This window comes from Gavialis gangeticus, unplaced genomic scaffold (assembly GCF_001723915.1).
Source record: "Gavialis gangeticus isolate Ggan-Ray unplaced genomic scaffold, GavGan_comp1, whole genome shotgun sequence".
Lineage (NCBI taxonomy): Eukaryota > Metazoa > Chordata > Crocodylia > Gavialidae > Gavialis > Gavialis gangeticus.
Genome location: NW_017728996.1, coordinates 15,311,915 through 15,325,477, shown reverse-complemented (window position 1 = coordinate 15,325,477; position 13,563 = coordinate 15,311,915). Strand labels below are relative to the sequence as shown.

The 13,563-nt window shown below is 42.6% G+C and overlaps 1 protein-coding gene across 5 annotated transcripts in view; it reads right to left on the bottom strand.

The window, feature by feature from the left end:
• AKAP13 (A-kinase anchoring protein 13) overlaps nt 1-13,563 on the bottom strand; it is a 167,920-nt gene that overhangs the window by 71,645 nt on the left and 82,712 nt on the right. For 2 of the 5 annotated variants that reach the window (XM_019504047.1, XM_019504050.1), the window contains 3 exons: nt 9,392-9,756; nt 6,663-6,716; nt 3,226-3,288 (listed from right to left, as the gene is read on the bottom strand). In XM_019504047.1, the coding sequence (XP_019359592.1) occupies nt 3,226-3,288; nt 6,663-6,716; nt 9,392-9,756 (482 nt within the window). The remainder of the gene's footprint in view (nt 1-3,225; nt 3,289-6,662; nt 6,717-9,391; nt 9,757-13,563) is intronic. The other 3 variants (XM_019504049.1, XM_019504051.1, XM_019504048.1) reach the window with 2 other exon arrangements.

The following is a 13,563-nucleotide window of genomic DNA, read 5'->3' as shown; positions in this document are numbered from 1 at the left end:
TTGATTTTTTTTTTTTTTTTTTTTTTTTTTTTTTTTAAAATCGAACCAGATCTATCTAAATGAGCCAAACAAAATCATTTAAAGACAAACCAAACAAAAAGCACTTGTGTGCATAATAGTGCTTCTGAAGGGATCAGCTGGACTCAGCTATAGTTATGGCTGCTGAAAAGCAAGATTTTCTTGCACAAAACCATACTAGTACAGCTCAATTCTTGCCTACAACACCACCCTTTCCTCCATATATTGTGTGACCCATCCAGACCTACCACTATCTTCCCTACTCTTCCAATTCTTGGCTCTCACACAACACTCTGTTTAAGCTCCTATACCTAGACACACTTCATCCCTTCCTATTCCAGTCCTGAGTAACTATGCATCTCTCAAGATCATAGTATCATAGTACTTGGGGTTGGAAGGGACTAAACAGATCATCAGGTCCGACCTCCTGCCCCAGGCAGGAATGGGTGCCGGGATCACATCATCCCAGCCAGATATCTGTTCAGCCTCCTCTTGAAGACCCCCCCAAGGTAAGAGAGAGCACCACCTGCCTTGAGAGCCCATTCCAGAGCCTGGCAGCGCTAACTGTAAAGTAATGTCTCCTGATGTCCAGCCTGAACCTTCTCTCTGACAATTTGTGGCTGTTATTCCTAGTAACCTCAGGCGGTGCATCGGGGAACAAAGCTTCCCTCAATTCCCACTGGTCCCCCCTGGTGAGTTTGTAAACGGCCACCAGATCCCCTCTCAGCCTTCTCTTGTGGTGGCTGAACAGGTTCAGGCCCTTTAGCCTCTCTTTGTAGGGCCTGCCTTGCTGCCCCCTGACCATGAGAGTGGCCCCCCTCTAGACCCTCTCAAGGTTAGCCACATCTCTCTTGAAGTGCGGCACCCAGAACTGGACGCAGTACTCCACTGCGGCCTGACCAGTGCCACATAGAGGAGGAGGATCACCTCCTTGGACCTGCTTTGTGATGCATCTGTAGATGCATGACAAGGTGCAGTTAAGCGTTACCGACCACTTTCTCGCATCAGCGGCTCATGTTCATCCTGGAGTCAACAATGACTCCAAGATGCCTTTCTGCCACCGTGTTGACAAGAAGGGTGTTCCCCCCAGTCTATAGGTGTGTTGCTGGTTCCTTCTCTCTAAATGCAGCACCCTGCACTTGTCTGCATTGAATTGCATCCTATTCTCATCCGCCCACCCCTGTAACTCGTCCAGATCTAGCTGGATTCTGTCCCTCCCCTCCAGCATGCCCACCTCACCCCACAACTTGGTGTCATCAGCGAATGTGGACAGCATGCATTGCACACCCACATTCAGATTGCTGATAAAGATGTTGAGCAGTACAGGCCCCAGGACTAAGCCCTGAGGCATCCACTGCCCACATCCCTCCATGTCGAAAATGACCCGTCCACCACCACTCTCTGGGTGCAACCATCTAGCCAATTTGCAACCCATCTGACTGTGTAGGCATCAATGCCACAGTCACCAAGATGTGCCTCATTTGTGACCTGAAATACCCCCAGCTATGAAAATCCTAGGTTCCCAGCTCAGCTCTATCAGTGAAGCTCTCTCCTGCTATGCAGCAAACTCTGCCAGTTAAATCAAAGCGTTTCTGAGAGGGCAGACTCATGATGGTCTACCCTGCTATAGGAACTCAGGTGATACCAGTGCATATATATTTTCATTTTGGGGAAGGAATCTTGCTACATTACTTCAGCACTTCAAATACTTTTTGTAAACTTTGGAGCAAGACATACACTGAACCTGAATAACTTGAACTAAAATGTCCAGCATATTAGCAATTTCAGCTTTCCCACATTGGATCACAGTTTGTGGTGGCCTGAGAAGGGCCAAATGTTTTACAGAACAAACCCTAGCTATGCGCAAGATAGCTAGAATCAAAGCTATTCATGAAATCTAGCTGGCTGGTGAGTTATCATTTATAACATGTTAAAAATATAAATCTGCATGGTACAGTATATTTTCCCAACCGGACAAACTTTTACAAAGACTCACATAATAGATGCTAGCATTTGATATTTTGTCAGAGGTGCTAGATAGATGACAAATGCACAGAATCCTCAAAGCAAAAGCTGCTGTTAGTTATAAGTCAGAAGATTCAGGCTTCTGTTTTTTAAAGATGGATTTTAGGTTAGTAAATGAGAAGGCAGGCATGCTTAGGTACTTGAAATTCTATTAGTTTATAGAAGTCTTTGATTGTATTGTGTCCAACAGCTTGTACAGTACACTTCCAAATATCTACAAAGAGAAATCTGTCCCATTTCTATTGATTAGCTAGGCGCAGAAAGGCACTTCTTCCCAGATCCAAATCACGTTTATATACACGGTAGCTTGCTGTGATACTAATATTATCTACCTACCAACAGCTGGGCTCAAAACAGGAATGCGATTCACACAGGTCAAACAGTCATTGGCTAGTAATGTGACATATGGTTACAACCTGCTGTATCTGGACCATGCCCAAATGGTCCAAAGTAAAATAACCTGTACCTAAATTGCACAGCTATCTAGCTCCCACCCACTCCCTCTTCCTCCACAAGTGATATCTAAGATTCTCTCGTGAGCCATTAATTACTGGGAAGGAAAAAAAATAAAGAACAGTAGCTATGAAATCTGGGACCAGATCTTCAGATATGTTATTTCACTTCAGTTGAGAATCTGAGCTGAGATCATGAATCCCAACTCTGGACGTCTTACTAATAGCTTTAAATCACTAGGGATAGTGAATCTAGACTTATCCCACAGTTTTACTCTTTGACAGTTTACATATTTTGCCTCTCTGCTGGAGAGAAAAGAACCCTCATTTTACTAGGGACAAGTCTATATGAATGTCAATGTCTATAAAAGATCAATCATTCTGGAGCAATGCAGTGATGCATCTCGTTAGCTCTCACTGGTTCTTTTGCTGCTAGGATCATACGTTTTATGGAAAAATCAGAGAAAGTCAGAGGAAAAAAAAAAAAGAGTTCAGGACAAATAATGCAACTTTGCCAACACTTGAGACCAACACAGACACAAGCAGCCATCACCTCTTCTAGCATCCTACCTTGTAGAAGACCTTTTACCAAGTGGAAGAAATGCCCCCACCCCAAAAACAGACAAAGCAAACACATTTAGGCCACCACAGCAGAAAAACAGACTACAGGCATAAAGCTGACAAGACTCTGCAGTGCTCTTTTGCTGCTGCACACTTATTTATACCATACCTTCTAAAATTAAAGTCAGCACCCGTGGCAATGTACTGTACGCCAGAAGGACACCAACTCAAGCTAGGAACATCAAAGGCAGAGAAAGGAAAAGGGCAGCAATTATTGGACTGGCACAGAAAGGGGATGTTTAAAGACCCTTGCTTCTTTTTAGAGATATCTTTTTTAAAAAAAAAAACCAAAACTTTTTATGCAAGTTTGTGGTTGATAAAGCAGACCAGCTTGTCTGCCCTAAGAAACCATACAGCCCCCTTTATTACCAGACAACAGGTTACAGGGCAGTTCAAGCCTCTCTCAAGCTGGCTGTACCAGTGAGCACCAACAGTGAATGGTAGCGAGCACTTCCGAGTGACAGCGGAGCTCATACTTCACGCCCACTGAATGGGAGGGGGTGTCAACTGTGAACATGCTTTTACAAATGTGGAACTGGGACCCACCAAGCCAATATGTTACAAACCATGGGGCAGCACTGAAGTACCTGGTCTGTTACTGGTAATGATGAATGGCAGCTGCCATCAAAGGACCTGAACAGTGCTTTAAAGCAGGGCCGTACAACTTCTGAGCAGCCAGGGGCTACATACTGCATTTCCCACCTCCAGGCTCCAGCTGCTCCAACAGGCTCTATGACCCTGCCCATGGGTGGGGGCAGGAAGTGGAAGCCACAGCTACAGGAGCAGTAGGGGGGAAAACGGTGCCAGTAGGACAGCCCAGCTTTAAAGCATTTAATGGAATAAACCCCACTCCAAGGAGTTTAATTATTAATCTCATTTTTGCAAATAGGGAAAAAGGAGGCAGGAGCGTAGGCAATTTGCCCAAGGCTGCACAGAAAGTCACTGTCAGTCAGAAATAGAAACATCTCCTGACTCCTAGTCCTGTATTTAAAATCACAAGACAATACTAATTTTTTTCCAGTTCCCTTAGGATGAATTCAAATGCACACTTTCAACATACCAGCCACCAGTCTCTGAAGTTACACCACAGAACAAAATCACCCTCGCCTCCCACCTTGTCTCTCTCCTATATGCGGTTCTAGCGCTCTGAGCAAAACGGGAGAAGGGGTCTTCCGAAAAGTGTCAAAGGAATCGAAATGAATGGAATGGTAAAAGCAGTTTGCTGAATGAAGTGTGACATTTTGTTGGAAGATTAAACAAGTTGCCGTAGATATGGCCAGCAACTGCAAGGCCAGGAGTTGTATTCATTTCTGTTTGGTTTTGGTTGAGATGCCTAATTAACCTGTGACACCTCCAGTGAAGCTCCTCTCCCTTCAGATGCAAAAGCTCTTTTCTGAAGGCTTCCAAAACATCGCCATAAATAGCCATTGTGACGAGCACCTTACTGTAACATGAAGACCTTTTACACTCTTTACAGCCATTACTTTCTTAAACTAGTGTGGAGCAGGGAAGTATTAGCCCCATTTTACAGCTGGGAAATCTGAGAACAACAAGAAAAGAAACTTGTTTAAAGTCAAAGGAACCGGTGTGCTGCTTGACTACAAATAGCTCCCATCACTTGTAGCTGTTCTCATCTACAAAATTGTGTTGAATCTTCCTGAAGGACCCATGTGTCCTATCCCATGAAGATCCAGCTCCTCGGAGTTGTGTGTGCTTTGGGGCGAAGGGGGGTTTAGCATATAGGCTCTTGAATGATTAAAATTAACTTTCAGTGGACAATAGTGAAGTAAAAGGAATAAGAAACAGACATATCTGAACATAGAAAATTTTCTATTGAAAATTTATAGTGACAATTTTGGACTTTATAATGGCAGGGCAGGAAAACAGAGGAGTAGCACCGAGGAGGCAGCACAGAGGAAATGACAGAATGTCCCAGAGAGGGATAAAATCTCTTGGCAAACATGCTGGAAAGAGAAATGTATAGAATTATAATCTTGCTGGTGAGCCACCCACCATCTGCTGGCAACACTATGCAAAACTTGAGAGAGTGGATCATTGTACAACATGTACAAATCCTTTATAGAAAGATCTGGGTGGAGAAAAAGGCTATTGTGTGCGAGACTGCTGACTAGAACTGATTTCCACTGTCCTCTCTACAGTGCCATTTCTAGGCTACCAAAATGGCTGAGACCCTGGAAAAGAGGTGCAGGGAATAAGCATGGTTTCTAAAGAATCTGATCTAAATTTTCAAAAGGTAACTAGGGGTTTGAGTGGCCTGCTTGAAAGAAGTTACCATTATGATGACCAGTGTCCTCTCCCAGGACACTATAGACTCAATGCTGATCTGAAGAAGTCGGGTAGATCCGCTACGTATTAATTAAGTGGCTAGCTCACAAAGTGAACACGGAACCAGCAAGTTCATTCATGGCACGCAATATCACTCAAAGTCTAATCTGTCGGCAGTGATTAAGACAGATGCAGGTGTCAGAAAGTAGGCAGCACTCAAGTGAAAAACTCATGGGAAAGGACAGAATAATATCACCATTTCCTCCTTCATGCTCACATGCTTTTTCTTCCTCAACGGCATGGTGAAATCAGTTAAGTACTCAGGTGAGATTTCCCTCTCTAGTAGGTGTTACAATAAAAAAGGAAGATGCTGTATTAGGTGTGTGTAGTATCCACTCCTCAAGGCTGTGCTTGGGGACCAAGCATTCTGCATGTTACAGCAAGGTGCAAGTCAAACAAAGCAGGTCTTTACTGGAGCTGAAAGACGAGGTTTAATAGCCTTATACAAGGCTTGTCTAGGGTTGACAGCTTATCCTACAGCTGTGAGGAGAACAAAAGGCTGTTTCTATAGACTTGTGTAGAACCAGGGCTCAAAACCTTTTTCAAGAGCTGTGCCCACTGTTGCTCATACAGGCTAATCATGCTGATGCTTTGACAAGGAAGTCAAGACAAATATGCCTGATCCTCAGGTGTGCCTGTGTAGGTATACATATATATCTTATATGCATGTGGGGTTAGAAATCAAATTCCTGCCAGATGGAAAGGAGTAAACGTGGCTATGAAAGCTATGCTTATTTTTCAGCTTTTCAGGAGATGGCACATTATTTATCTTATGCATCATTTTCAGTTATCTTCCCTCAACTGCCAATCATGAATATCTTGGCATTTGAATTTGATACATTTTAAATAACAGTTAAGGATACATGGGCAAACAAATAATGACATATCCATTCTTAATTCAACTGTACATCCCAAAGAAGGAAAAAATATCCAATAGAATAATCTGCAACATCCAATAACCTTCAAACCACCTCGTGAACAAGCTGTCCTGGAGAAAACTGCCTTGCAGCGTGCTTTGAAAGTCACTGAGCTTGGACTGTAACAGATCAAGGGGGAAAGCAATGGAGCTGGGTATCTGTTCCAGGATGAGATGCATGTTTTGAGGAGCACGGGCGCTAACCTCAAATTAGCTACCATGAGAGTATGAAGTTAGTACACATTCAAATGCAAAAGGGTTAGTTAAATTAGTTGGCGCTGTACCTTCTCCTATGAATGGGAGGCTTCCTTATACCATCCCCCAGAACTCGCATTGAACTGAAAATGAATCATGGACAGTGGTCAGCAATTAGAACGGAATAAAATGAACATATGGCAGTTGCATGAAAAAAATGGGAAAATGAAACCTGTCGCATCAGAACCAATGCACCACCCATAAAAGCTCTCTTCTCTCTCTTTTTTACTGAACAAAGATTCAAGGTTACTTAGAGCTGATGATGAACATGGGTCAGCTAACTGTAGGGGGACAAGCTGTGCCCCAACGGTTCAAAAGCAGCCATCGCTACCAACCACCGCTAGCAAGGGCTCTAGCTGCGTAGTGTAAGCAAGGTCTGTATAGATATCATTGAAATAGTCAACCTTTTCTTTCCTGTCATGAAAAGGACTGTAGTCTGCAGGGCGAGAGAGGCTGGAAACCCAGCATGAATTGTAAGAATTGCTGAGGGTGAACATGATAAACTGAAGCTGTGTACATTTTTGTTATGAGGTTTATGAAGAATAAGTATTTTAAGAAAAAAAAATGTAGGCATTTATAGGTAAAGCAGTGAAGGAGAAGGAAAAACCAAGCATGTGTTTTAATTCCTGATCCATATTTTGTTGTTCTTTAAAAACAAAAAAGTTTGTTCTGCTTTGTGGGCTTCCCTGCTTCTTGCACCAACAGCTGCCCCAGAGTGTGATCCATTTTCCACTGTATGAACAGAAAGCCTCCCAATAGCTTAACCGGAAGTTGGATCAAGCCCTCGGTCTTTAATAGAAGGACAAAGGGAAGTGGCTTCCAATAAAAACCCTTCCTCTCACAAATGGTTTAGCTAAATGGATAGTAGGAAGATTTTGAACCAGTCTGAATAAAAAAAAGCAATCATTCAAATTTTACTTCCTTTGTATTTGCAGTTCCCTACCCGTTAAACCAACCTTTAGGGGTATACAAAACAAACTTCTAATGTAAAAAACAAGTACAAAAAAATGTCAGGTCTTCATGTATTGTAAAGCAGAAAGGGCAAAGACCAAACTATCTTCCTTTGCAAGCCACCTTTAGGACAGCCATGGTTCGTGTCCAGTGGTAGCTGAGCCTAAGGACATATGAGAATAATTCTTGTGTTCCTTTACTTTAAAGAAATGTATCATTCATTTACAGTAGGAATATTTTCCCGTACCATAAACAGAACCATCCAACCCCTGATGCAGAAGTCTTTGCCTCCATCTGTTTAGCATTAGCAGTAATTGCCAGCTATGCAGAGTTTATTACCCTCAGAAATCCTTACATAACAGGTTCTGCACTTAAAAAATAAATCTTTCTAAATGAGTTTATGAGCTTATAAACTCTTCTGTCAGACCAGCTTTTTATTTCTGAAGTTGCCTCTGTTGCAGCTTTAAAGTATTGCTGTTGCTTTATTTATGTCTGCACCCCCATGGGACTGGGAATCAAGTCCAGAGAAACAGGACAGAATATGTAGGAAAATAAACAGTTAACAACAACAGTTGGGTAACTTTTAGAGTGCTGTGTGTTTTTCTCCCCAAGTTTGGCTTGCAGCAAGATAAACCTTGTAACAGGAAGGATCCGAAGTCTCACTTTGGTTCATGCATGTGACTGGAAAAAACAAAAGACAACTGCTGGTTTGAATATAATGGATCTAATGATGGCCAAATTAATCTTTAATAGAGGGCAGTGACCCATGAAGACAAATTCTCAGCATTCACTGTGGCAATAACACTCAGAGCATGATGCAAAACTGCAGGCCTGGACTTAGCTTTTATAAGCCACGCGTGCATGCTGAAGATGAGGATGGCTGCACACTCTGTGGGACTTCTGAAACAAAGTGCCCACACTTATTTTGAGAGACAGATGCCTGCTCTTCAGTCTCTGACCAAGCCTCCATCAATTTGAACAGAATCAGGATTTGGCTCAAAATGACTTCAGTAAAACTATGTTAAGTTTTGTACCACATCACTGAAAGAGAAATCTGATTTGTATAAGAACATGCTGGGTATGACAGGAATTTGGGGACCATGATGCTCAAAAGGCATCTGAGCAAACTACTTTATAGGTGCAATTTTTGTGCAAGTGGAGATCAAGATATGAGAGACTTTGGAAAAGAGCATCTTGGTCTTCTCAAGTGGCTGATGTGAATTGTCACACTGAAAGCCTTGCTGCTATGACTTTCTCTCCTTTTCTGAAAGGTGAGAAGTCGTGGGGAAAAACTGGGAGTGTGCCCGCCGAGCTGCCAACTGCCCTGGTGACTATTTTGAGGTACGGTCCATGGGAGACTGAGGTGAGACCAGTCCCTTGCACACCCACCATGAATCAACCTGAGACTAGAGACCTGTACCTCTCTGTTAAAGTCCTTGTAGGCCGTAAAACATCTTATTGCAAAACTAGTAGTGGCTGCACTTATTCCCTAATCTCCTAGGCTTAATACTCCAATAGCTTCTCTACCAAAAACCTCCCTGTGGAAATGTGTGGTGATAATTCAAATTAAAGACCTGGTTGACAATATTTCAGTTCACTGTAATGGGCGTTGGGGTCAGGTATTATGCTGGAAAGCTAAAACATATGCTAGCTATGGAGGTCTTTTGTAGGAAAGTTGTTTTTTTCACCTCCATGATCACAGAATAATCGAAAATGAACTCACTTCTCTGCATTTCATTACACCTTTCAAAGCTCACATAAATATACGTGTGTAGGCATAAATACCTACAAACAGCCTTCTACTCACCTCCTGTGATTTATTTCTGCCTCATTAGCAGCATTTTTCCCTGGCCCCCAACTGTGCCGTCGGAAGGGTGACAGTGGTCGCATTGAGTTTCTTAAGACAGAGGAATGGGCAGGCACTTCTGTGATACTATCCATCTCTTCTTCCGTCTCGCCTGAGCCAGCAGGTTCACTGTCCCTTCCCTCTGCATTGGCCATATTGATGCAGCTCCCATCCAGACTGTGCCTGTCCTTATGCCTAATGGAGCTTAAGACGTGTGGAAGGGAAATGTCACTTCCGAGGGATGAGTTCCTCTCTAAAGACACTGTGTCATCTGCTGAAGAGCTGGAACTGGTGATATCGCAAGCAGACTGCTCCTCTTCTGGCTGCTGCAGCAAAAGCAAAAAACACAAACTCAGTTGATAGAAACTAACAGCGTGTGCAATCCAATCAACAGAGAAGCTAAATCTGTTCCTTCTTTTCATAGCAGATTACACCCTGTTACTTTATCCAAACTTCAACCTCATCCCAGCGACTGTTAACCTGGACTCCCATTCAGGTGTGCTGATGCATCCCAAGTCTCTCCCTTCAGTATTTCCTTCACACAATGTGCCTTATGACTAACACAGTGTCACCTGCAAGCCTAACCCTGACCTCCAACGAAGCCAAGATTTGTGAACCTGCCAAGTACTTACCTGGCTTTACTGCTGGATACAGGGTCACCATGACTTCAGTCAGGAAGTTCAGTCCTTACTGTGTGACCTGAGCTAGATTGGTAACTTCTAGCCATTACAGCTGAAAAGCTGACACAGTGTTGCACTGCATTGTCCCACACAAGCTGAACATGATTGGGTTGCATGAAACACACACAAAATCAAGACCAAGTCCCTTCCCCCATCCAATTTCCATTTAGCAAAAAGTTAACATCAGGGCTTTCAGCATTTTTTTTTTTAAAAAAATCTGACTGTAATCGAAAAAGACTGTTCCACAGGATCAACCACACTATTACAGGTCTTGATTCATACTGTAATTTTGGGTTTAGTTTGCTCCAAAAGCAATAAGTGGAATTCAAGCTGGTTCTGTCTGGCTACATGCCACATGCTGACAATACATCCTAAAGCGAGTCTATGATTATTCTGTGTTCCTGGTGGCTTGTATACAACACACAAGCATGTTTATGACATCACCTTATGACAGGAATGGTGTTTGCCTTCTGGGACTGATGTGCGAAGTTTCAGTTCATCCTTCTGCAGAGCCCTGTACGGTGTCATTTAAAATAGTAATATGCCAGGTGATCGGTCAGATTATATATAATAGCCTATTCAAGAAAGCCAGGGCAACTAACTGTCTTCAACTACAAGACTTGGTGATACTCAACAGGACATGAGCATCCAAGGAGCTGTAGTCTGTCAGCTTTCATTTGCTGAGGATACAGAGTTCAAATCGCCAGAAGCTTTTAGCAAGGCAGCACACGGCGTGAAGCCTTTTGCCACACAACTCACTACCATGGCAAGGTCCAAAAGTCTGAGGTCTTTCAAAAATCAATAGATTAGAAATCTAAAATCATGTACATTCTGGGCTTTGTTTGTCCTGGAACAAAATTATAAGTACAATCTATTACCATGTTTATATAGCAAAGAAATCTGGAAGTTTTCTTTCTTTTTCTTGTTAAATGGCCTTCAGTGAAATACTTCCTAAATTAAAGAGAAACCTTACAGTTGAGTTTGGCGGTCACTAAAAGTATCTCTGTTTTTAATTCTTATACTGATTTAATAGGTGCAGAACTGAATGTATACTGCATGTTTTAAATAAAAGATTCCACATTATTCTCCCAACCTCATCCATCAAGGGGGAGGAGTGGGGGGAAAAAAATCAAGGGAGTGGTCAGAAGGAGCTTAATACTTGCACGCAATAACTTTTTCCCCCTTTAAATATATATTTTGGAGTCAAAACCATTTAATGATTTGTATGCATGTCATGGTAAGGTTGATCAGTTATTAAAGGTACCTTTTGTGTAAATATACTCCGTGATGAAATTATGCTCTAATGTGGAAAAAAAACCCAAACAAGAACAACACTTTAGGGTCTATTTAAATGGAAGGTTTAGAATATGACAAAAAGGGTGGAGGGGGGGAAGGGAGGGAAGGGCGCTAGAAGGAACAGCCCCATTAAGTCACACTGATTTTATTTTGGACATAATAGAAAACAGTCTGACAATATGCATGAGTCATGCTGACAGTTTTGGCCAAAATTGCCTAAATTCAGACAAATTAAGTAGTCATTTCATGGACAAAACTCCATCAAAAAGGAAACAGTCTGCTTCTCTTTTGGGACACAGGCAGCTATTGTTACAGATACTGGAGTATCCCCGCTGGGAATTAAGACCGTCCTTCATCTGAATAGCACACGGGTGTGTCAGTTTGGGAACATCTATCTTGGACGTGAATGCAGTAGATGTGGAGCAGAACTGCCAAATTAAATGTGTTTTGCTTCTGGCACACTAACTCCCAAATAGGAAGAGGGATTTTAATTCTCTAAAACAAAACAGAATTCATTTCCCTCACATAGAAGCTTGCTTGTTTCTTAAATTACAGTTAATCTAACCAAAATGCAACTGAAAAATATGAAATAATCTGCTCTGTTTATACTTTTGCCTTCAGCTCCATAGCTGATTTGTACACAAGGGCCCGCACCTTGAGCCATCTCTAGGTCAGACGTGAGTTCAGTTCTGTCTACGTGCATTGAATGCAAGCAACTCAATTTTAAATGGTATACACAGCTGAGGGTGCTTTATAAATTACCTATATGCAACAGGGCTGAAATGCAGATTCTTCTGGCACAGAACATGTCACAATACTTAGCAAGAGTGGGTGCAGGTGGTACTGCAACAGAGATGATAATAAACAACAGTATAGCGAGGATTTATATTGGTGTAGATGCACTAATGTAAAAATACCCAACATAGAGGATGGGAGGACTTAATGCTGCTAATTTAGTATCAGTGGTAAATCTGTTATTGGATTCAAAGGGTGTGTCCAGACGTGCATGGATGTTTGGTTTCCCAGGCACAAGTAGCAACGGCTCATCTTGAACCACCGCTACTTGTCCCTGGGGAAAGCCCATGACACGCATGTTTTGGCACACAGCAAATTGCCCCAAGTGGGGTAGGGGCAGCTGAGGCAAGCACTGCACTGGCCCCAGCAGCCTTACCTAGGGCTCTGGGAGCCTCTGGGGGCTGCAGCCATGACAATTCTGCCACGCGGAGCCTGGCGGGCAGTGGAGCGCGGCTCCGGACAGCCCACTTTGATTTTCAGAAGTGCACACTGGTCAAGTGTGCATTGCTCTGTGTTTTTTTCCAGCAGGTTTTTTTGACCCCTGGATATCCAGGGGTCAATAAACCCTGCTGGAAAAAAACCCGGTGCAGCACACGCTTGGGCAGCACACCCTTGCGGCGCGGAGAACACTGGACTATGTGGCATGCAAACCACACAGCACCACATACTATATGACCATGCTCATCTGGACGTACCCAAAGTGTCCAGGACTTGCCCTTTCGTGAGTTTGTGTATAACACATGTCTTAAACATGTGAACACTTTGTTACTAAATGCCAAAACTATTATAATGGTTGTAACCCAATGTAATGTTTATAATCCAATCCATGTTAAACACCTTCTTGGGACAGCAGAAGAGAGTCCAGAGTTACTCTTCTGCTATAACAGAAGTAAAAAAAAAAAAGTAAAAAGATCGTTTTTTCTTTAAGTTAGAATTGCTGCCTTGCGCCTTCACCTTAAGCTGTATCAATCCAATCATGATCATAAAGCTAACTGCCAAAAAATGCCTTCAGTGGTGCAATCAAGAATAAGGACTGATATTGATAGCCTGGTCCAACTGGCTATCAATATCAGTCCTTATTCAGAGAGATGATCCATGGAGCTAGCAAAGGAAAATAGAAGTTAATCGCCTGTAACCAGAGTTTCTTGAGATGCATTGTGCTGGCAGTACCTTCTCATTCAGAGCAGGAATGCACAGAAGCCGCTCAAGGAACCATAAACCCTTTCATTTGAAAGATGACAACTATTTTCCCTTGCCTACATGACTTCACCTTGGAAGGCCCTGAATAAAGAATACTAGTTATATTCTGTCAAAGACTTTTTTTTTTTTTTTTTAAAGAAAACATGCAAAATGATGTAAAGT